We start from the raw sequence: 26,659 nt of genomic DNA, 5'->3' as shown, positions 1-26,659 counted from the left end.
TTTTCATCTGTCTCTGTAAGAGAGTGAAATGATTTGTGTTACGACTGAAGCTTAATGTGACTGTAATTAAGAAGATAAACACCTGCGTATGATAATATCAACACTCTCCCTGTGAAGTTCATGTCCGACTCATTAGGAGAAATCGAGCACTGTGTATAAATCATTTGCATAATACATAACCCACAGGACCAATGCTAAGATTATGTAGAACGTCCGACGTCACTATGTCATTTACAGGCGCCTTCGTATGGATCCCATAATTGATATTTTGCGAATCAATGCATTCGAGGCATCGTTCTGTTTAATAAGGTTAAAGATGGAATTACAATAAAAAAAACATACATTTTATTTATCTGTTTTAAAGATGCTGGTATTAAAATTCCATCTTTGATGTCACGATTGTTCATACATAAATAGAATTACAACACATGAGATTCACCCAGCAGTTACAATGCGTGCAAAGTGATATAAGGGTCCTGATGACTTCTAGTTCTGAATCAATTATAACTTCAATACTATTAACATCTATCTGATTTACTCCAATTATAGGAGCGAATTGACTGCATTGCGTCGGAAGAGAAGTAGACTCAAGGGAGACGCGTCAGTAAAAATGTGAGAGAGACCTTAGTCTTTGGGGGAGCGACGCGGATACCCTCTATGATACTCTTTGCATATATGGCGCAATGGAAATATGTATACACGCGTCTATTATGCTCTGATTCATGGCGTCGCAAATACGTCGTATTTTATGCAGGAATATTTTTATAGAAATTAAATGTTGGAATATTAGACAAGAAAATAATTCGGATAGTTTTGATTAGGCATAAGCACTCAATTTTATTTCTTAATTTGATTTCACTTTTAGAATATCTCCTATCTACGTTTACACGTTTGCATATATGGTAAGATACACTTGTAAGGCACATATGTTATATGCAATTCTATAGAGTATACACAAACGTAATGAAGCTTAAACTTCGCAATAACTACACTCGGTTACTCGAGTGTTTCATTAATATACTCGAAGTTCACCAAGAACACTCTCTGAAGATACTCCATCACAACCAAAATGACATAATGCATACTTTAAACAATATTCATCTCTTTATATATGGTCGTTCACAAGGAATACAATTGGGGTAATTCCTTTTTCTTTTTTTACAGTACCCTAATAGTGTGTCAAACAGCTGCAATTGTAACAACACTAGTACTTTACGTGGTATATGTGATTATAATATCAGTACATGTTATCGAATACAGGTACATGTAATTATAATGCAGATATATATCACCCAATTATCTATAATGTTACATAACAACCTGCCTTAATACTCAAACATAGTAGGATTGTTGTAACCAGACTGCCTATAATGTTGCCATATATAGCTCGCTAAAATCATATTACAGATAGTAGGCTAGGTGTCATATGACCAGCTACTATTATAGCTACTAGATCATTTTAGCATGGACTTTCGTGTTCACTCACCTACCACGTGGTAGTAGGGCTTTCATGTTTCACTAACCTACCACGTGGTGGCCGGGCTTTCATGTTCACTCACCTACCACGTGGTAGTAGGGCTTTTATGTTTCACTCACCTACCACGTGGTAGGTAGGGCTTTCATGTTTCACTCACCTACCACGTGGTAGTAGGGCTTTCATGTTCACTCACCTACCACGTGGTAGTAGGGCTTTCATGTTTCACTAACCTACCACGTGGTGGCCGGGCTTTCATGTTTCACTCACCTACCACGTGGTAGCAGAGTTTTCATGTTTCACTAACCTACCACGTGGTGGTCGGGCTTTCATTGTTCACTGACCTACCACGTGGTAGCAGTGCTTTCATGTTCACTAACTTAAGACGTACAAATGTAGTATCAAGGGTTTTCATGTATCGCTCACCTAAGACCTGGTAGGAGGGGTGTCCTCTCCCTACTTTATGGAAGCGTGGATTCAGTCCTTCAAAATTCTAAGGCGTGGTGGCATAAACTTTCAGGTTAAGTTTCCTAAGGCCTGTAATCACTGGTTTGCAGAACGTTAGTTCCACAGGGCGTGACAGCCAGAATCTTCAGGGCGCAGTGTTTTAAGTCTAGAAGAATGTATTTTGGTTAAGTTCCCCATATGCGTGTTATCAATGATTGTCAAGGCTATTAAGAACACAGGGGCTGTGGCATCGATTTTCAGGGAAATATTTTTTATTCCCGGAGTCTGTGCTGTATCGTCCAATTGATACTGCAACATCAATATATATTTGAGGACATGGTATTTGTATTGTTTAACATGACCAGTGTGATTATATCTGTATTTGGAGATATCGAAAAACATGCAAATAGAAAACTATAATCAAAATAATATGCAAATATTCAATAATATTGTATTATTGTAAATGTAGTTCAAGCAATCCTAATGTTACATTAATAACTGCCTAGTTAAGTTACATACTTCTAAATATAACACTTATTTCGAATATTCCTCCTTTTTTAACATACAGCTTGTGCATGCATTTATGAATAACTTGAAATTCGAAGAGGTGTCCTGAGTTTGGTTGAAGTTTGTTTACTGAGTGGTCCGGACTATTTGAAGGGGGTCGGGAAAATTTTGACTGCTGAACTTTGCTATCGCTATTCCCTAAGGAGAACAGGAGCGTGGGGTTCGGTTTTGTTTTTTTTCAAACCTGATGTGTAGGCTTCCCTCCGTCTTTTCTCGCTATGTCCATTAGACTTTTAAACTGATTAGAGAAACAAAATGTCTGACTGATGGCAATATCGGAATCCATTGTTGTTAGTTATTATATCTCAGATAGCTCATGATGATTTTTACAGGTCTCACAAAAGGTTCCACTTGCTTTCAAATGATTAAGAGGAAAAGAGGAAAGGAAAGAAAAGTAAAGAAAAGATCAGTCATGAATAGATCATTCAATGATTGGCGCCACGATCCCTCTAGGATCTCGTTTATTTGATAGTTTCTGTGTCATTAGAGATGCAGAATAAAACGTAAATACATGTATATTAACGATAGACCCGTTAGTCATGGCGTTAGTTAGGGACATTTTAGTCAGCAGTTTAAAAGATTATATTTCAAAAGATTGAGCTTATCAGAGATAAAGTCTACCGGTCCTTGTTGTATGGTTTGTAGAGTTGTAAATCATAAAGCGTATTGGTGTCTCAACGGAGGGGTACTGCAATGTGTCGTCATTCCACACTAGATCTTGTTTTGTCATTCGAACTTCATACTTTCATCTGTATGTTTGGTTTGGTTTGGTTTATTTTGTTTAACGTCCTATTAACAGCTAAGGTCATTTAAGGACGGCTCATATGTATGTCTCTATAACCTATATTTTACCTTTATCTGGTGGGGGTATTGTAATTTGCCGATTTGTTTTGTCTATCCCTAAATCAGCGTACTACACTCTGGAGTATTATAAAGGACTCAAAGAAAAGCCTCATCGTTTAAAAGTTAATAGAATGTGTGCATAGTGCCTAGATATATTAAAGCTGTCAGTGCAAGTAAAAAAGTTTCCAATTGAGATTTAGAAAGATACAAAGTTTGAATAATCAGAAGTCATATCTGAGATATCACCTATAATCACAACTTGTCTTGGTAATCGTATCTAGGGAAGTGCCGACATCTTGAGGTATGCCCTACTTGGAGGCGCATATCCGGTTCTGACTCCTACAAAATAGCCCGTGAAATTGGCACACTTGCTTACAATCCAGCACTAGCTGTTCACGCCAACACACATACAAGACAGGCGTCTGCATTTGGTTAGTATTTATTGGAAACAATATATTGCCCCTATTCCTACTATATCAGCAAAATGAAACACTTGAAAAGTCGGAAGTGGGAGAATGAGCTTCGACTCACTTGACTTTCACTTTAGTCTGACTAACATCAACGCATGCGACCTTTAGTGGTGTGACAATGATTTCTTGTTAATATTTAATTGAAAAGCAGTGGTTGCATATGTTCAATTCAACAAAATTTGCTGATATTTCCTAACTGAAGTGATCAGTATACATGTATATCGATTAAATGGAAAAAAAAACAAACAAACAAACCCTACAAAATATGCAATAAAGATAAGAATGCTATATAAAACAGCCCTCTCGTAATGGACTTTCCTTGCTAACCTCTAGTTTTCTTAATCTCTTATTCTTTCTGGTAAATTATGGTTGACATTTTCAGATATTAAAAATAAAAGTGTGTTAGACAGAACAACAATGTATTGACGTAAATGGGGCCCCATCCTGCTATCAATGACACCTGCTATCTGTAAGTGACCCCAGAGAACCCCACGTGACAAATGAGAGCACTATATCTATCAAGGACAGGATTATAGTAGGAGATTCCTCCGATATTAACGAGTTCATATCAGTTTTATAAATGTTAAATTATTGGATATAGATTAGGGGGCGTTGATGAATTACAAGTAATAACGCGTTCCCTTCGAGATGCGGGCGCTGTCAGGTTGGTGTGAGGCGAGAGTCTAACCAGGAGCGGATCCTGTAGCGAACAGTCGCCAATAAAGTCTCGGATTGGAAGTTGGAGATATCACGAAACTGCTTTTTTTATTATTATTATTCTAATTTCTAAATTAGTACCGTATTTAAACAGACGTAGTAAAACTTTATAACCTTTATTATGTAGATATATCTAACAAATGTCATTTTCATATATATCTGTTATAAAACTAATTTGTTTGCATTGGTTTCCTCCTTTTTTTCCTCTCCTCGGACTAGTTAAAAGATCCTCTACCATACCTACTATTTTTCCACAGTACACACCGCCGTTAAAACCGTATACCTATCTTTGAACTGTCTTGACCCTTCTGACTTTAATGCTTAGATATGTCGTTCAGGCTTCGTCATTCTAAAGAACAGTCTGTCAGATGGGTTAATCATACTAGTGTCTCCTAAATAGTGTTGATCATCTGTAATGCATGAAATATTAATGAAATGTGAACTAATCGCAATAACATTAATTGATATCGAATTGTACCTACAGAAATTCCAAACGCAGCTTCATCGTATACGAAAATAAACTATAATTATAAGTTCATTTGCTACCGTGTTCTAGTCTAATATCTGAAAATAGATTTCGATATATTCCATACCATAACGTTGGAGAATTCTGTACCTGACTATATTTATTAAGTGTATAACATGCCATTTCCATGGTTATTTTCTCAAGGGGTCTAATGGTATTATTTTTTTTCGCGATTCCAATCTTTGTGGGTATACCATGGAAACAAGTATTAGACTGGCATTTTAACTAAATATGCGGTTCCTTATATACACTACAGACCTTGCGTGTTATACATCATAACAGCTGTCAGAAGAGTTTTGGGAGTGGAAGGATCTGTGCAATTGTAGAGGTTTTTCTGTCAACCTTGCGAAGCACGAGACCATCGTAAGATACAAATAACTCTATCGACCATATAAACAAAAAAAAACATAAATAAATACATAACAGATACAGTCCTTTCTTTAGTAATACGTCATTCAACAACACATGTGCGCATGTTTATGGTGTTTATTCATTAGACGAGTTAAGCAGAGAAACACAAATGACAAAGGTTGTTGTTACTTTGCCATTCTGAGTCTCTCACTCATGGTTAACGTCATCAAATTCGTCGAAAGATCACATGTTTACTACCACGACCATAGCGCGATTTTGTTTTATTAGTCTGAAGCAGGAAAATGGTATATAAAGTCATTAAGATGTACATATTCCAACAAATCAGACAACACTTAAAGATAACAGCTGGGTTACGTTTACTAGACGCCAGGGCTAGATATATCTAATGGAGGCGTGATATGTTGACGGGTTTTAAGAATGATATCATTTGATTTGAAATAACTTAACATAATAAACAGCAAGTTGACGTTAGTATATTTGTAAAGTTCCAGTTATTTAATTCCTAAACCAGATACAATGTGATGAAGTTAATGTATTAAAGGTTCCTGAACTAAATCAAACTTATCAAAATATAAGATAGAAAAGCGTTCCATTGATTGTTAACAAGGTGGGTGAAGAAATAGACAGAGCTTTGTCTGAAAGGTCTTATATACTACTATAGAGTGCCCCGTGCTGTTCATCTCTTTAAGTCATCATTCATATAATCGAACACTTAATTACTACCTCATGGAGCTTGATACATGTCCTATACGAGCTTCTCTTGTCTACCCTGTTAGATTTTCTGTATCCGAAAGTTACATATGAAGCTTGACCTTTCGACATCCAATGTTATATATATAAGTTGATTACCACTGCACTATTGGACACTGGACACTGGAAGTAGTCTGAAGCATAAATATATGATCAATTCGTGTGCCTGAGTCTTCGGTTTCAAGGGTTGCTATGGATTGTACGGCATCATAATGTTACGAAGTCTTGTAGACTTAAATTCACCAATGTTGATTTCCTCAATTACTATTACATTGTCATATTTTGTGACGAACCTCTCTAATACTTTGCCAATACGGTCAAACCCTTCTCTATGATGAATTGGATGTCTGTATGCCGTTACATAAACTATAGCAGATGAATCTTAGAAATTAATTCTAAAGCAGTAAAGATTTCTCGGGCGTAAGTGGCTACCCTATTACCACGCCGGATCTGTCTTTAGGCAAACATCGTAACCCGGAACAGATGTTTCAGAATCATAAACTGTATTGTCCAGGTGACTTTCACACAGAGAAAACACATCAACTGTATGGTTCCTCAAAAGTATTTTATCTGACCAACATTAATTAATAGGCCTCTCGAATTCAACTGTCGGGACTTTTGGAAAAACGTTTGTAATGTAAGCAGAACTGTTCCAGATTGCGAATGTATAGTATTTGTCTTTTCATACTTCTGCTTTTACCTGAAAATGTGTTAAAGATGTCTACCATGATAAGAAAATAACGTCAGCTTTCACAAAAAAGGCTTTAGAACTTTTTCATTTGCTACATTAATTCCTCATAGCAAGAACTGAAAATATAATTTTAAAATTACTGTAGGAATTTTGGAGACACTTAATCACACGATGGACACACACGTAAAAAAACTCACATATAAAACCGATCATATAATTATGTTCGCTTACACGAGCATCTAGGACAACACGGAAAATATGGCTGACCCCCAAAAAGCCCATGGCGTTGATCAGTCGAAAGCTATTTTTATTTTTCACAAAGCTTGATGAAGGTGCGTATCAATTTCTTGGAAATTGGTCTTGCAACCCACATTGAATGGTATCTAATGAGGTGTGTAAGGAGAACGGTCAATGCTGACCTCTGGCGAACATTCTTTATATCTGGAAGGCAGTCTACTCACTCGATACGTTTGTATGATGAATTGATGTTCCATCAACGATGGCTTTTCATTAAGAGCCAATCTAAGGCCTTGTCAAACCCAGTCACTGTGTTGATTGTGTTATAGTGACCAACTCTACCTAATATAAGTATAAGTTTGTTTGTTCCATTGCCAGATACGGACAATGAATATGATACAATAATTGAATAGCATTGGCAACAGTTTTAATTAAATATACAGTACCTTTTCATCTATATGCGAAGTCCATGCGATCGGAGAGTAACACGTCGATATTTGGCCGTATGTAAGAGAGTGAAGTAGTCTCGGCACTTTTCGCTGCCCGAAAAGAAATTATCGCAAAATTGTTGTACATAAAGTGTTAATTATCTTTTTTTTTTCTTATTGTATTGGAATCAAAACGAACATCTACCTATGTTGAATATATTCAAATAGCATGACTTAGTTTTCATTGATCTCATCTGACTAAGATTTGTAGTGACCGCGATTTTTTTTTCTTCTTTTTTCTTTATTTTTCTGGTTTGTTTTGAAATTTAAATATGGGATTTAGTGTGTGCATCGTTTTGTGTTGTGTGTCTTTTTTATTTTCTCACGCGAAAAACACCTTTGATATCAATGTTTATGATATACATGTATTTCAATGAACATTGATGTGATAATTCATTCTCTGTAATGACGTAGATTGGCTGCCAAAAATATACTTCTTGCTATGAGGGATCAATCGTGAATAATCTACAATATATTGAAGTTAAATATTACCTTCGATACTGTTACTCCAACACATTAAAGTGGATTATTAAGGGGAGGACTTAAATATTACCTTCGATACTGTTACTCCGACACCTTAAAGTGGATGAAAAAGGGGGAGGACTTAAATATTACCTTCGATACTGTTACTCCGACACCTTAAAGTGGATGATAAAGGGGAGGACTTAAATATTACCTTCGATACTGTTAATCCAACACCTTAAAATTGATGAAAAAGAGGGAGGACTTAAATATTACGTTCGATAATTTTACTCAAACACCTTAAAGTGGATGATAAAGGGGAGGACTTAAATATTACCTTCGATACTGTTAATCCGACACCTTAAAGTGGATGATAAACGGAAGGACTTAAATATTACCTTATTTCTGTTACTCAGACACATTAAAATGGATGATAAAGGGGATTACTGTTTTTACCTATAAGCATTAGTAATATATAAATCGGGCCTAGGTTCGCTATTCTAGAACCTGTTTCAAGTGTACTGTATATCTATACTGGTGTGTCTGTACAAGCTTCTTTTTATCAGTAAATCATTAAGCCAATGCTTTTAATCATGTGATATTTGCTCAGTAATGTAATTATTGAAACTGTGAACTATATCTTACAAAGGTAGTAACCTATAAAACAAAAACACAGAATAAATTACTTTTGGTACCAGTATGGGAGGGTTTGTGTGAACATGACCCTTGGTTTTGCGGCTCATTCATCTGTTTTTGCATCGTGTTCGGATTTTATCATTGACCGATGTCTTTGTATCATGTTTTAGAAGATATATGGCATACTAATGTATTATTCCTAATTACAATGGAGGTAGTTGATATAGTTTTCCCTTCACCTGTAGGAGTATTAACCAATGTTGATATTAACTTGTTAGTGTTGTTTACTTATTCACGGCACTTGCTTCAACCCCAGAGTCCATGAACACTTTACCCATATTGCTCTGAATAGCACGCAACGAGACTCCCCGGTGTTCAGTGGGGTAGTCACCAACTACTAGAAGGAGCATCCGCCTCAAAATGACTCTGTCTGATCACGGGGCGTAACATCCATCAAACAAACACACAAACAAAAATGGCTTTAACCCTAAATATCGTGTAGTTCAATTAAACTTCACATTTATTTTGTTAACATATGTCATAACAACAAGTCTAACGGTAAGTTTCATCTCGGTGCAATATTTTCAAATCTGATGTGTAAGAATGATAACTTCCAATCACGTTATACAAAATACCCATTGTTTTAAACAAAAGTTCATCGAATACACGCATGTATTGTGTAGCGAGTCTCTACCATATACGGTGAGTCAGTTTACTTTTATCACCCCTGATATGGATCTGTTTACTTCAGGGACCGTTACATCACATTCTGTTCAACTGGTGGTGTTACCTACTGAATTGTAAATTCAAACTTACTTCATTCACACGTGCTACACGCCGACTTCACATGCCATCCTGTATTGGTCAGAATATTCTTGTTCCAGCAGTGGGAGAGTAAAAGTATATTTTGTCGATTTTAAGCAATATAAACAAATAACATCTAATTCTTTTGAAAGTTAACAAATTTGCACCTCACTTAATGGTTATGTGTAATAAAACCTAGAGCGAACAACCGACATTTTTTACACAGAGACAGATATAAGAAAAGAATCATTTTCTTGCATTCTAATTGTAGAAACGGACTAGAAGGTATTTTTGAAAAGGCTAGAAAGAAGAAAGACAAGTGATTTAATTTGGAAGAAATAAAACATGTACTATCAATAATAGTGGAAATTATTAGATAGAAAACTATGTTTTAACAAACAACATTACAAGATACCAGTGTAATAAATTTTCCGAGTTGTAATCAATACTGAGGCATGTTTACCTCTTTCTTGTACATGTGTCAATTTCAATTTCATTATTGATTCATTGAAATACAGATAGTCCCCCTGTGCAATTCAATGATGTTTATTAAGATGTTAGGGTTTTTTTTAGTTTCTGTAAGTGTAAAATTTGCCATATCCAGGTTTGCAGAGGGTGTTGGATCTGATAGTTTGTAACTCCGGAACTTCTGTAATCATTTCAGGAACCTAACCTTCGTAGTTTTCGATTTTAGACGGTTGCGTGTCCCGGAGCAATAGCTTTTAACTGCCAATGAAAACAAAATGATAAAAAGTTCATCTTCGCCAGCCTGCCCGGTTAGCTATATCCCAGTCTAGCACCAATCCTAAGGCCAGGTTTGAATTAAAACGGGGCTGTAACGTTATTTTCAGAAGATGTTATGCAAATTAAGTGCCAGTGCCGTAAAGAGCAAGTCTAGGAAACGACGTTCTGTCAAGTTAGACGGAGATAAATGTACAAGAACTGACCAGCCTATACGTTATCAACTATGGTCGGGCAGCCGTCATTCTTAACGACCAACAAACATTACCACACAACAAGCAACTTGTATTGTTATACCGCATGTAGCAGTTTGTGTGGCTCGACCTTATACTCATCTTACTTGTCTATACATATGCACATTTCAATCGACTAGTTATAAATGCTAGAATGTGTACCTGACGAAAATACTATATCCTTACTATTGCAGAGATTTTGGATATAGAATGGAATTAAAAGCAGATTGATCAACAGGCAACATACAAGATCCTTGCATGTTTGGAATACAGATTGAAGTTTAACAGTGGTTGGAACTCTTTGTTAAACTGCCTACCACTTGTATTAGACTCTTGCAGGGATTTGCCGGGGACGCTCTATAGTACATAATGAGTTTACCTTCTTTCATTTTAGCTTCGAATGAAAGGTCCAACACCAAAGATGATGTGAGGAAGGAGAACGAACTGCTCTGGACGGAACTAGACTCCCTTCAAAGGGAACACAAGAAACTTAAGCAGGTTGTCGAGCAGCTGTCGAGAGATTATGAGGAAAGTAAATACTTTGATCCTCTGCGTCGTTATGAAAAACTTAAAGGAATGATAAAAAGGACGATATTGCATCTGCGTTTGAACCAGGACGACAAAGGCTCGAGCTGCGGCATCAGTGGTCTTATACAAAGTTGTAGGGACTACGCTCATCAGGTCGAGGCAGGAAAACGGCGAGAACAACACCAGTCGGCAAGTAAGATGATTCTATATTTTCTAACACTCAAATTAATCTTATCCAGCTGTTTGTCACAATGAAAAGGTCAATTTTCAGCAATTAGGCCAACGTTTCATCAACGTTCCTTAACGTAAAAATTCCTCAGCAAAGCATTATTGAATTAAAGGGTAAAATCTTAGTAAAGGAATTTGCTTTTAGTTCTGTAACGCTTTTCCTGTGGAAACTTTTAAGTTAAAGAATATTGATTAAACTTGAACCTGAATTAGTAATCTTATCTCACGAAATTATATAAGTTTAAATGTAATTAGCAAATATTGCGGTAAAGAATATATTTCTTTATTAAATGGAATAAAACATGTGCTGATTTATAGATTATAAGCTTATGAAAAATAATTTGTTTATGGAAATCTAGGTGATGATACATGTAAGTGAATTTGAATTCGTTTTGATAATATTGTCTACTTTTATTCATTTTTGAATGTAAGACCATTACAGTTGGATTTACCTCAATTAAGGTTAGCGGGCTGAAGTTAGCAGCGGATTCGTTATTCGTTATTGGGGATTCGAATAACGAACCCGCTGGCAGCGGATTGGGGATTCAGTTTTTTTTATGTTTAAATGATATTTCTTTTTATTGACATTTTGACGTTTGGATTCAAATAAGAAATCCGCTGCAGCATTGGATTGGGGATTCAGTAACATCTAAGTATTTTTCTTATAATATGTGATTGGGTATTCGAATAACGAATCCGCTGCCAGCAGCAGATTGGGGATTCAATTACTTATGTTTTATTTGTAATTTTCTGATAAACTATGATCAGAGATTCGATTTTACATTTTCGTTTTGTGATTTGAATAACGAATTTGCTGCCAATAGTGTATTGTGGATTCAGTTTTTGATGTTTAATTGACGTAATTTATCACAAATTACGAAAATGGTAATTTGCGGGTATTACAATGATATAATTACTTTGTAATTCAATCATCAATAATGGGTCTCTAGTTCGAATCTGCTGCCAAGAGTTTTTCTCTTGTGGGAGGTTTATCGTCTCTTTACAAGTAGACGATGTTTTATGTTTCTTTGCCAGCATTCTATGGTACAAATATATAAAGACCAGAGTATCATTTCGATATAGCTGAAGGTTTGATTGGAATGCAAACATATATACGGAATTTAAAATTCTATCAGAAAAATACTCTTGGTTATTATATTTATGCTACAAATTGAATACTATTGTTAAACTAATCTGCTGTTATTCGAATCTCCAATCATATATTAAAAGGAAAAATATCAATTGAACATGTATGTAACTGAATCCCCAATCCGCTGCTGGCAGTGGATTCGTTATTCGAATCCCCAATCATATTTCATAAGAACTAGAAATGTCTGTAAGACATAAATGGTCCAGCCTTCACATGAAATTATGTTCCCAAACTTGGACAATATTTATATTTTGACCAATAAGGGGTCTGAAAAATGGCTTCCATTTCTCTTTTTTTTTTCTTTTAAAAAAAAAAAAAAAAAAATTACTGCCATTGTCTTTGTATAGCCAGACTGCATATAATACCAAATTTCATGAAAATCGAACGATATCTAAATATCGACCAATCAGAAATCTCTATTTGGCGGCCATCTTGAATCGTTATTCTGTTGTTTTTTGTTTTGTTTTTGTTTTTTGTTTTCATTGTTTATAATGAGTGCTGTCATGGTATCATCTCTCCCATCAAGAATTATTAGAATCAATCAGATAGAACAAACGTTATTACAGGATGTGTTTTCAGCCAATCGTGGGTTGTGGCGGCCATCTTGGATGTTTGATTCGGTAAAAAGGGTAAGTTGCGCAAGGAGACATCACCTTTTGTTAGGTAAACAAAGTTTGATAACAATCACATTTGTAGTTATATCGATATGCTAGTTTAATATTGAAGCGGGACGGGACGGGACGGACACCTGTAACACTATTTATTACATTTTTACCAGTGAAATATCGTGAATTATTCATTCTATCAAAGTGATATTTTGAAAAATAGCACTTTTTCTGATTTGACCAATCAGAACACTGCTTACAAACGACAATGCGGAAAATAAGGATTTGAAGTCATAGGACGTTATAGACTGGATTACCTGCCTTAGTACCATTTCTCTCCGCTAGGCTGCGCTCATGAATACATGTATTTTCGAAGCGAAGACTAGCGGAGAGTAGAAAAACTACGGCAGGTAATCCAGTCTATAGGACGTTATAATGTAAGATAGAATACATAACGTCACGATTTTGCGTACATTTGTGAGCCGTTGACAAGGGACCGCAATGAATTCTGGGAGAGACTGAGCTGTCTCGGTATATTTTGCTATGAAATGTAATAAACAATATCTAACAGTATCTTCAGTAATACCAAATATATTTCATTCGTGTTGCTAATATTTTCAAAAAATATCAAAATATTAGCCACACTCGTGAAATATATTTGGCATTACTGAAGACACTGTTAGATATCCTCCCCTTTACCCATTTCATGGCGAGGGTATAAAAATAGCAATTGGACATAAGAAACTGAATCCCCAATCCGCTGCTGCCGCGGATTCGTTATTCAAATCCCAAATTACATATTATAAAAAAATACTTATATGTAACTGAATCCCCAATCCACTGCTGCAGCGGTTTTGTTATTTGAATCCAAACGTCAATTCGTTATTCGAATCCCCAATCACATATTATAAGAAAAATACTTCGCTGTTACTGAATCGCCAATCCACTGCTACAGCGGATTCGTTATTCGAATCCCCAATAACGAATCCGCTGCTAACTTCAGCCCACTATTAAGGTTTGCCTTATAGATATAAGCGAATGCATTGTAATGTTGTCCATGTTTTTCCTTTGTGTGTATGCCTCAAATTTTTCAACAACATTGATTTTAAATTTCTTAAAATAACGTGTAATCGGTATAACGGTATACCTTAGCGGGCCTTTTTTAGAACCGAGATAAGAATCTACATGTTAACGAAGATGACTGCAAGGTGCTTGCCGTCTTTTCTTTATTGATTTTACTTCCATTTTTCTCATAAAGCATTCCCTGCAGTTTTTATATGATATTATATGGTCATGAAATGCCTCGACCGTTTTTTCTCAACTGGACTTTGACATGTTACGAAAGTGGAAAACGGCAAAGTGAAATCGATATGCCATGCAATATTTATAATAATATGGTCTTTGATATATTTGAGCGATGGATTAGGATAATTTCTAAGTTTGTATAACTTTTATTTTCACAATAAGTTTTGGTTCAATCTTCCTCTTATAATAATGAAAAGGAATTACACTATCCTCAGGATTACTCATCTTCCGACTGTCGTCCAGGCTGTAATAAATCAAGAATCGGCTTTAATTGTAGTGTGTATAGAACCGACTTTGCTTTTCGATCCTGGTGTATTTACTATTTAGGTTTTACTATATATATATGTATGAATGTAATCTTTTGATCTTCTGTATCACGTTTTGGCCATGTTAACCTGGGGTTTTTTTTTTTTTTTTTTTATTGTTTGTTAGTTTTTGCTTTTGCTTTTTTTGGGGGGGGGGGGGGGGGGAGGGTTTATCAAGACATCATTTTATTAAACCTTCGATGCTTAATTCCTGAAATACTGTCACTACACTCCACAACATTCACGGGCTGTTTACCCTCTTCCATCATTCAAGACCTCTGTCTTATTTGAATTTCTAGATTGCAGTGCCCAGGATGAACACGGAATTAGGTGGCCTGAAAAGCGTATTGGATTATATTTTGTATTACGTCTCGACGTAAACAAAGCCTTAACAAACCGAGGAAAACGTGTGATACAGATCCAATATGAGCTGTCAAGCATTTATTTCTCTAACATATCCACTGACGCTTCAGAATTTGTTATGTTAGTTTTTCGGGCGATTTATTTAACAAACTCACTGTTGTTTCGTACGTTTGTTTTGTTTTTAAAAGATTTGTTGTTTTTGTTTGTTTGTTTGTTTGTTTATTGGTTTTTTTTTAATTTTCGTGTTGGATGTTAAAGTATTTCAATGCTAAATATACATCATATTTCATAATCATTGCAAATGTAAAAAAAAAATGAGTAGACATTTGTTATTTTCCTCTTATTTCTGACGCATTTCGTAGTTTTCTGGAAATAAAGCCGAAAGTTGAATAAAGCTTTCAATTCCATGGGTGATTTAAAAACTTTACATGTGTTTCTCTGTATAATACACGACGAATAGGTCGTGTTAATCAGTGCAGACAACCAACCAACATAACGGTAAATTGGTTATAGTGTAACGTTCCCTGTAAATGGCCGGGTTATATTATAACGGTTCCTGTAAATGACCGAGTTATATTATAACGTTCCATGTAAATGGCCGGGTTATATAATAACGGTCCCAGTAAATGGCCGAGTTATATTATAACGTTCCCTGTAAATGACCGGGTTATATTATAACAGTTCCTGTAAATGGCCGGGTTATATTATAACGGTCCCTGTAAATGGTCGGGTTATATTATACCTGTCCCTGTAAATGGTCGGGTTATATTATACCTGTCACTGTAAATGGTCGGGTTACATTATACCTGTCCCTGTAAATGGCCGGGTTATATTATAACGGTCCCTGTAAATGGTCGGTTATATTGTAACGATCCCTGTAAATGGCCGGGTTATATTATAACGTTCCCTGTAAATGGCCGGGTTATATTATAACGGTCCCTGTAAATGACCGAGTTATATTATAACGTTCCCTGTAAATGGCCGGGTTATATTATAATGGTCCCTGTAAATGGTCGGTTATATTGTAACGATCCCTGTAAATGGCCGGGTTATATTATAACGTTCCCAGTAAATGGCCGGGTTATATTATAACGGTCCCTGTAAATGACCGAGTTAAATTATAACGTTCCCTGTAAATGGCCGGGTTATATTATAACAGTCCAAGTAAATGGCGGGGTTATATTATAACAGTCCAAGTAAATGGCCGGGTTATATTATAACAATCGCTGTAAATGGCGGGGTTATATTATAACAGCCCAAGTAAATGGCCGGGTTATATTATAACAGTCCAAGAAAATGGCCGGGTTATATTATAACGGTCCCTGTAAATGGCCGGGTTATATTATAACGGTCCCTGTAAATGGCGGGGTTATATTATAACGGTCCCAGTAAATGGCCGGGTTATATTATAACGGTTCCAGTAAATGACCGGGTTATATTATAACGGTCCCTGTAAATGGCCGGGTTATATTATAACAGTCCAAGTAAATGGCCGGGTTATATTATAACGGTCCAAGTAAATGGCCAGGTGATCTTATAACGGTCCAAGTAAATGGCCGGGTTATATTATAACGTTGCAAGTAAATGGCCGGGTTATATTATAACAGTCCAAGTAAATGGCCGGGTTATATTATAACGTTACCTGTAAATGGCCGGGTTATATTATAACGTTACCTGTAAATGGCCGGGTTATATTATAACGTTCCCTGTAAATGGCCGGGTTATATTATAACGCTCCCTGTAAATGGCCGGTTTATATTATAACAGTCCCAGTAAATGGCCGAGTTATATTATAACAGTCCAAGTAAATGGCGGGGTTATATTATAACGGTCCCTGTAAATGGCCGGGTTATATTATAACGTTCCCTGTAAATGGCCGAGTTATATTATAACTGTTCCAGTAAATGGACGGGTTATATTATTACGTTCCCCGTTAATGGCCGGGTTATATTGTAACGTTCCCTGTAAATGGCCGAGTTATATTATAACGGTCCCAGTAAATGGCCGGGTTATATTATAACGTTCCCTGTAAATGGCCGAGTTATATTATAACGGTCCCTGTAAATGGCCGGGTTATATTATAACGTTACCTGTAAATGGCCGGGTTATATTATAACGTTACCTGTAAATGGCCGGGTTATATTATAACGTTCCCTGTAAATGGCCGAGTTATATTATAACGGTCCCTGTAAATGGCCGGGTTATATTATAACAGTCCAAGTAAATGGCCGGGTTATATTATAACGGTACAAGTAAATGGCCAGGTGATATTATAACGGTCCAAGTAAATGGCCGGGTTATATTATAACGTTGCAAGTAAATGGCCGGGTTTTATTATAACGGTCCCTGTAAATGGCCGGGTTATATTATAACGTTACCTGTAAATGGCCGGGTTATATTATAACGTTCCCTGTAAATGGCCGGGTTATATTATAACGCTCCCTGTAAATGGCCGGGTTATATTATAACAGTCCCAGTAAATGGCCGAGTTATATTATAACAGTCCAAGTAAATGGCCGGGTTATAATATAACGTTCCCTGTAAATGGCCGAGTTATATTATTAAGGCCCGTTAAATGCCGCCTTATTTTTCCAGTCATGAACACGGAATTAGGTGGCCTGAAAGCGTATTGGATTATATTTTGTATTACGTCACGACGTGAACAAAGCCTTAACAAACCGAGGAAAACGTTTGATACAGATCCAATATGAGCTGTCAAGCATTTATTTCTCTAACATAACCACTGACGCTTCAGAATTTGTTATGTTAGTTTTTCGGGCGATTTATTTAACAAACTCACTGTTGTTTCGTACGTTTGTTTTGTTTTTAAAAGATTTGTTGTTTTTGTTTGTTTGTTTTGTTTTTTTTTTAATTTTCGTGTTGGATGTTAAAGTATTTCAATGCTAAATATACAACATATTTCATAATCATTGCAAATGTAAAGAAATGAGTAGACATTTGTTATTTTCCGTTTATAGCCTGAAGTTGGTTCCGAGTTCCGAGTTCCGTTTAAGAAAAACTGATCATGTATTAGCTTTATTGTTTTTGGTCCCAGTTCCGAGTTCCGTTCAAGAAAAACTGAAATACTATGTATTAGCTTTATTGGTTTTGGTCCCAGTTCCGACTCCGTTTAAGATAAACGGAACTCCAATGTATTAGCTTTACGAGTTTTGGTCCCAGTTCCGAGTTCCGTTTAAAAAAAGCTGAAATACTATGTATTAGCTTTATTGGCTTTGGTCCCAGTTCCGAGTTCCGTTTAAGAAAAACTGAAATACTATGTATTAGCTTTATTGGTTTTGGTCCCAGTTCCGAGTTCCGTTTAAGACAAACGGAACTAGGAACCAGTTCCGAGTTCCGTTTAAGAAAAATGGAACTTCAATGTATTAGCCTTACGGGTTCTGGTCCCAGTTCCCAGTTCCGTTTATGAAAAACAGAAATACTATGTCTTAGCTTGATTGGTTTTGGTCCCAGTTCCGAGTTCCGTTTAAGATAAACGGAACTAGGAACCAGTTCCAAGTTCCGTTTAAGATAAATGGAACTAGGAATAAGTTTCAAAATTCATTCAAGAAAATATTCTACGTAATTTATCTCAATATAAAACCCGAATCTGAAAAGAAATGATATTTCAATGATGGCAAGGACACTTATCAGTCAGTTATAAACTTTACGGGACTTGGTCTTTGCTCCCAGTTCCGTTTAAAATAAATGAATCTAGAAACTATTTCCGAGTTCCGTTTAAGATAAACGGAACTAGGAACCAGTTCCGAGTTCCGTTTAAGAAAATATTGCATGCGTTGTAATTTCTGGGAAAAAGGATAACAACACGACTGGTGTTGTAAAATTATGAGACATTGTTGTGTTGTAACCTCCATGAGAGAGTGTTACAACGCAGTTTTCGTTCATGGTACATTTCTTTTTTTTACCCTTTCGTAAATTACAAGTAGCTTGTTAAAGCAGCTTTCTAGATATCGCGAAATGTGGGTCCATGGAGGGAGATATGAGTTTTTATTTGTAATTAAAGTATCTATATGTGTGAAGTTAAAGTACACAAACAAAGCAATAACTGCAAAGTATATTTCATACACCATTTTGTTTTTCAATATGGCTTCTACTGTTGAGGTCAAATGTTTATATGACGACTGGGAAAAAATCTTTGATTGGTATTACTGAAGTTTTATTCAACACAAATAAAAAAAATACAATTGCATTGAATAATATTGAACAGTTCTTTCATTGGCACCTGGAAACATAGAAATATGCGGGGTAGCAGGAAACTTCTAAGGAGCTGTTGCCAAAGGTCTTCCTTGTTATTCGCTGTCAATGATTAGACTAAATGATTAGATTAAATCTAGAATTTGTGATATCACTAATTCGAATATATGGTACCATTAAATGATTTAACGATATCATGAATTCTAATTTATGAATTATATCAACAATTCGTATTGATATCACTTTATTCCTTGAATTAATGATATCAATAATGGAAGTATTCATATAAATAAATCGAATAAATGATAACGATTAATTATGTCTCCCCCGTAAGTTTCGGAGAGACATATTGCTGTGTTCCCACGAGGAGGGGATGCTTGGGATTGCATTTGAGTTTTGTAAGTCAGAGCTCACATGATCTGCTACTGAAAATATTAAATTTATTCAAACGTTTGTTTCCGTGCGATAACTTGTATTCTTGTTAACAAATCGTCTCCATTTTTTTTTTTTTTTTTTTTTTGTATTTATTTTATTTTTCAAGTTTTTTTTAGCATAGTAAAATATAAAAATATAACCCATATACGTTTGTCTTAAACGGAACTCGGAACTGGGACCAAGTCCCCTAAAGTGTATACATAGTAGTTCGTTTTTCTTAAAAGGAACTCAGAACTGGGACCAAAACTCGTAAAGATAATACATTGCAGTTCCGTTTTTCTTAAACGGAACTCGGAACTGGTTCCTAGTTCCGTTTATCTTAAACGGAACTCGGAACTGGTTCCTAGTTCCGTTTTACTTACACGGAACTCGGAACTCGGAACTCGGAATTCGGAACCAACTTCAGGCTCCCCAGCTCCCTATTTCTGACGTATTTCGTAGTTTTCTGGAAATAAAGCCGAAAGTTGAATAAAGCTTTCAATTCCATGGGTGATTTAAAAACTTTACATGGGTTTCTCTGTATAATACACGACGAATAGATCGTGTTAATCAGTGCAGACAACCAACCAACATAACGGTAAATTGGTTATATTGTAACGTTCCCTGTAAATGGTCGGGTTATATTATAACAGTTCCTGCAAATGGCCGGGTTATATTATAACGTTCCCTGTAAACGGTCGGGTTATATTATAACGGTTCCTGTAAATGGCCGGGTTATATTATAACGGTCCCTGTAAATGGCCGGGTTATATTATAACGTTCCCTGTAAATGGCCGGGTTATATTATAACAGTCCCAGTAAATGGCCGGGTTATATTATAACGGTCCCTGTAAATGGTCGGTTATATTGTAACGTTCCCTGTAAATGGCCGGGTTATATTATAACGGTCCCTGTAAATGGCCGGGTTATATTATAACGGTCCCAGTAAATGGCCTGGTTATATTGTAACGGTCCCTGTAAATGGCCGGGTTATATCATAACGTTCCCTGTAAATGGCCTGGTTATATTATAACGGTCCCTGTAAATGACCTGGTTATATTATAACGGTCCCTGTAAATGGCCGGGTTATATTATAACGGTCCCTGTAAATGTCCGGGTTATATTATAACGGTCCCAGTAAACGGCCGGGTTATATTATAACGGTCCCAGTAAATGGCCGGGTTATATTATAACGTTCCCTGTAAAAGACCGGGTTATATTATAACGGTCCCAGTAAATGGCCGGGTTATATTATAACGGTCCCTGTAAATGGCCGGGTTATATTATAACAGTCCAGGTAAATGGCCGGGTTATATTATAACGGTCCAGGTAAATGGCCGGGTTATATTATAACGTTCCCTGTAAATGGCCGGGTTATATTATAACGTTCCCAGTAAATGACCGGGTTATATTATAACGTTCCCTGTAAATGGCCGGGTTATATTATAACGGTCCCTGTAAATGACCTGGTTATATTATAACAGTCCCAGTAAATGGCCGGGTTATATTATAACGGTCCCTGTAAATGTCCGGGTTATATTATAACAGTCCCAGTAAATGTCCGGGTTATATTATAACAGTCCCAGTAAATGGCCGGGTTATATTATAACGGTCCCTGTAAATGGCCGAGTTATATTGTAACTTTCCCTGTAAATGGTCCGGTTATATTATAACGGAACCTGTAAATGGTCGGGTTATGTTATAACGTTCCCTGTAAATGGCCGGGTTATATTATAACGGTCCCTGTAAATGGCCGGGTTATATTATAACAGTCCCAGTATATGGCCGGGTTATATTATAACGGTCCCAGTAAATGGCCGGGTTATATTATAACGGTCCCAGTAAATGGCCGGGTTATATTATAACGGTCCCAGTAAATGGCCGGGTTATATTATAACGGTCCCAGTAAATGGCCGAGTTATATTATAACGTTCCCTGTAAATGACCGGGTTATATTATAACGGTCCCAGTAAATGGCCGGGTTATATTATAACAGTCCCTGTAAATGGCCGGGTTATATTATAACGGTCCCTGTAAAATGGCCGAGTTATATTGTAACGTTCCCTGTAAATGGTCCGGTTATATTATAACGGAACCTGTAAATGGTCGGGTTATGTTATAACAGTCCCAGTAAATGGCCGGGTTATATTATAACGGTCCCTGTAAATGGTCGGTTATATTGTAACGATCCCTGTAAATGGCCGGGCTATATTATAACGGTCCAGGTAAATGGCCGGGTTATATTATAACGGTCCCAGTAAATGGTCGGGTTATATTATAACGGTCCCAGTAAATGGCCGGGTTATATTATAACGGTCCCAGTAAATGGCCGGGTTATATTATAACAGTCCCAGTAAATGGCCGGGTTATGTTATAACAGTCCCAGTAAATGGCGGGGTTATATTATAACGGTCCCTGTAAATGGCCGGGTTTTATTATAACAGTCTCTGTAATTGAGTGAGCTATATATTATATCTTACCCAGTAAATTGCTGTTATATTTCAGTCTTGATTTCAATACAATGAAGGAGAGTGGTAGTTGCTTCCCTTCGATTATGGAATTGTCGGTGTCAGCAATATACCTTTTTGGCACAAGTTTGTTGTCTAGTTCACCGTTCATCCTTTTCTATTGATAATTCAATACAAATGTCTCATCCCCTAACTAGTTTCTGAACAGCTTTCATCGCTGGGTTCCATCCCGTAACCGTTAACACTGTACTTTAACACCACTGAAAACATTCAGGTTGACGCTGAATTGTGTAACATTTGAAAACTCAGCACTGATTTTATTTTAGCACATCATAAAGGTTAAGTTCATATTTAAGAAGTATAATTGGGTGCCGCCATCTTGTGATTTTAACTTTGCGTTACCATTTTGAATGAGGGATCAAGGGAACAAATCATGCAACACCAACTGCCGATCACTTTACTTGTTAATTAAATAAGACATAATTCATAGTCATTTGTTTTATTTCAGATATGTCGAAGCAGGACATTGCACAGGAAAATGAAAGTCTCCGAATTCAAGTTAAGGACATGCGCAGAGAATGCTCAGTGATTCGTGACATCATAAACCAACTTGATCAGAACTATGAGTCGTCGAAACATTTTTCGATCATCCAACGATACAGGGTAATGAAGCTGATGATAAAGAGTGTGATTCACGACCGGCTTGTTCAGTAATGAAGAGGAAACGTCATGGTGGCACCGAGCAGACCATGACATCATATGACTCCCGAGCACACCATGACATCATATGACTCCCGAACAGACCATGACATCATATGACTCCCGAACAGACCATGACATCATATGACTCCCGAACAGACTATGACATCATATGACTCCCGAACAGACTATGATATCATATGACTCCCGAACAGACCATGACATCATATGACTCCCGAACAGACCATGACATCATATGACTCCCGAACAGACCATGACATCATATGACTCCCGAACAGACTATGACATCATATGACTCCCGAACAGACTATGATATCATATGACTCCCGAACAGACCATGACATCATATGACTCCCGAACAGACCATGACATCATATGACTCCCGAACAGACTATGACATCATATGACTCCCGAACAGACCATGCCATCATATGACTCCCGAACAGATTATGACATCATATGACTCCCGAACAGACTATGACATCATATGACTCCCGAACAGACTATGATATCATATGACTCCCGAACAGACCACGACATCATATGACTCCCGAACAGACTATGACATCATACGACTCCCGAACAGATTATGACATCATATGACTCCCGAACAGACTATGACATCATATGACTCCCGAACAGACTTTGATATCATATGACTCCCGAACAGATTATGACATCATATGACTCCCGAACAGACCATGACATCATATGACTCCCGAACAGACTATGACATCATATGACTCCCGAACAGACTATGACATCATATGACTCACGAACAGACCATGACATCATATGACTCCCGAACAGACCATGACATCATATGACTCACGAACAGACCATGACATCATATGACTCACGAACATATTATGACATCATATGACTCCCGAACAGACCATGACATCATATGACTCCCGAACAGATTATGACATCATATGACTCCCGAACAGATTATGACATCATATGACTCCCGAACAGATTATGACATCATATGACTCCCGAACAGATTATGACATCATACGACTCCCGAACAGATTATGACATCATATGACTCCCGAACAGACTATGACATCATACGACTCCCGAACAGATTATGACATCATATGACTCCCGAACAGACTATGACATCATACGACTCCCAAACAGATTATGACATCATATGACTCCCGAACAGATTATGACATCATATGACTCCCGAACAGATTATGACATCATATGACTCCCGAACAGATTATGGCATCATATGACTCCCGAAGAGACCATGACATCATACGACTCTCGAACAGACCATGACATCATATGACTCCCGAACAGATTATGACATCAAATGACTCCCGAACAGACCATGACATCATATGACTCCCGAAGAGACCATGACATCATATGACTCCCGAACAGACTATGACATCATACGACTCCCAAACAGATTATGACATCATATGACTCCCGAACAGATTATGACATCATATGACTCCCGAACAGATTATGACATCATATGACTCCCGAACAGATTATGGCATCATATGACTCCCGAAGAGACCATGACATCATACGACTCTCGAACAGACCATGACATCATATGACTCCCGAACAGATTATGACATCAAATGACTCCCGAACAGACCATGACATCATATGACTCCCGAACAGACCATGACATCATATGATCCCGAACAGACCATGACATCATATGACTCCCGAACAGATTATGACATCATATGACTCCCGAACAGACCATGACATCATATGACTCCCGAACAGATTATGACATCATATGACTCCCGAACAGATTATGACATCATATGACTCCCGAACAGACCATGACATCATATGACTCCCGAACAGATTATGACATCATATGACTCCCGAACAGACCATGACATCATATGACTCCCGAACAGATTATGACATCATATGACTCCCGAACAGATTATGACATCATATGACTCCCGAACAGACTATGATATCATATGACTCCCGAACAGACCATGACATCATATGACTCCCGAACAGATTATGACATCATACGACTCCCGAACAGACCATGACATCATATGACTCCCGAACAGATTATGACATCATATGACTCCCGAACAGATTATGACATCATATGACTCCCGAACAGACCATGACATCATATGACTCCCGAACAGATTATGACATCATATGACTCCCGAACAGATTATGACATCATATGACTCCCGAACAGACCATGACATCATATGACTCCCGAACAGATTATGACATCATATGACTCCCGAACAGACCATGACATCATATGACTCCCGAACAGATTATGACATCATTTGACTCCCGAACAGACCATGACATCATATGACTCCCGAACAGATTATGACATCATATGACTCCCGTACAGATTTTGACATCATATGTCTCTCGAACTGATTATGACATCATATGACTCCCGAACAGACCATGACATCATATGACTCCCGAACAGATTATGACATCATTTGACTCCCGAACAGACCATGACATATGACTCCCGAACAGATTATGACATCATATGACTCCCGAACAGATTTTGACATCATATGTCTCGAACTGATTATGACATCATATGACTCCCGAACAGACCATGACATCATATGACTCCCGAACAGACCATGACATCATATGACTCCCGAACAGATTATGACATCATATGATTCCCGAACAGACCATGACATCATATGACTCCCGAACAAACTGTAAAATATATATGTTCTCATTGTTGTAGGTTTCCCTCAGAGTTTTGATTGGTCATTTATTGTAGTGGATACCTGATAGTAGTCATCAATAGTAGAACTCATTACATTATAAGATGAACATCGACTATGGTGACATTAGTACTGTACGGCTAGTATATAGTAAAGACGGTTATTAAGTCAAACCGGATGAAGTGTTTATCATTTAATTAGGTGTTCATTTCAGAAATATATCAAAGGCGTACACTGCGTATATATACAGTATGTGTATATGTATAATAAAATTCAAGGACAAAACGTAACGGATGTTGCTTATCCTGTATTTATGTGGTATTTTCATCAATGGCATATTTCGTTTCTCAAACCAAACTGCACGATGAAGACGTGTGTATGCACACTTACGTTGTACATGCAGGTGCTAGAGACTGTAATATTAAATCGATAGGTCGTTTCGTCTACACTTAAATATTATACAAATATATCATGGGTGTCTCTGCAATTGTCAAGAATATTTGACACGAAGTACTGGTAATGGACTGAAGTAGCAATAGAACATCGTATGATTACAAATACCGAGGGTCAAATTTTCTGAATAATTACATGAAGTGTTTTATTTTTTAATTGCTTCCTGACTCTCTATGTAAATGAAGTATTTTCACCTGTTGACCGGTCAATATTTTTTACTGTTAACTGGAGAGAAATTTAGTCAACGAAGTATGTGTATTCAAAATACATCTCATGCACTAGCAAAGCTTTGCGTATTTGCATATTCAGAACTAGTATGAGGTGTGTCTTATCGATAACCTTCCGAGCTTTCACATTCAACACTGTGCCCTTAACCCAGTCTACATTTCCAGCAGATACGACCTGTTGACTTTTATTACACCATTTACCTGTTGAATTGTACAATCCTTCCGAGGAGACTCTACTAAAGCGTCGCCATGGAATAGAAGGGGCGTGTGTCGTGTCAATGGGGGTATCGGTGCTGGTACATGTATTACATGTATCTTGACTGACCCAATGGGGTACGGGAGAATGGCGTAGAATGTTGCATGAGGGTCATCATCGGTCGCTGGCCGAAGAATTTCGGACATGGAGAGTATTAAGTTGAACTGTTCACTGACGTGTGTCTTGCTGCTGCAATGGAAAGAAGCACACACCCACAGTTCGACGGAATTATCAACAAGCGTAGATC

The 26,659-nt window shown here is 37.1% G+C and overlaps 1 protein-coding gene across 2 annotated transcripts in view; it reads left to right on the top strand.

Moving 5' to 3' along the window:
- LOC117329031 overlaps positions 1-25,649 on the top strand; it is a 29,008-nt gene extending 3,359 nt beyond the window's left edge. Inside the window, exons 2-4 of one of the 2 annotated variants that reach the window (XM_033886728.1) lie at positions 10,853-11,179; positions 12,931-12,993; positions 22,545-22,657. In XM_033886728.1, the coding sequence (XP_033742619.1) occupies positions 10,853-11,179; positions 12,931-12,980 (377 nt within the window). In that variant the 3' untranslated portion in view covers positions 12,981-12,993; positions 22,545-22,657. Of the gene's footprint in view, positions 1-10,852; positions 11,180-12,930; positions 12,994-22,544 lie in introns of both variants that reach the window. The other variant, XM_033886720.1, reaches the window with a different exon arrangement.
- The last annotated feature ends 1,010 nt before the right edge of the window (positions 25,650-26,659 follow it).

Source organism: Pecten maximus, chromosome 1 (assembly GCF_902652985.1).
Source record: "Pecten maximus chromosome 1, xPecMax1.1, whole genome shotgun sequence".
NCBI lineage: Eukaryota > Metazoa > Mollusca > Bivalvia > Pectinida > Pectinidae > Pecten > Pecten maximus.
The sequence above is the reverse complement of the archived record's forward strand: the minus strand, read 5'-3'. Positions and strand labels throughout refer to the sequence as shown.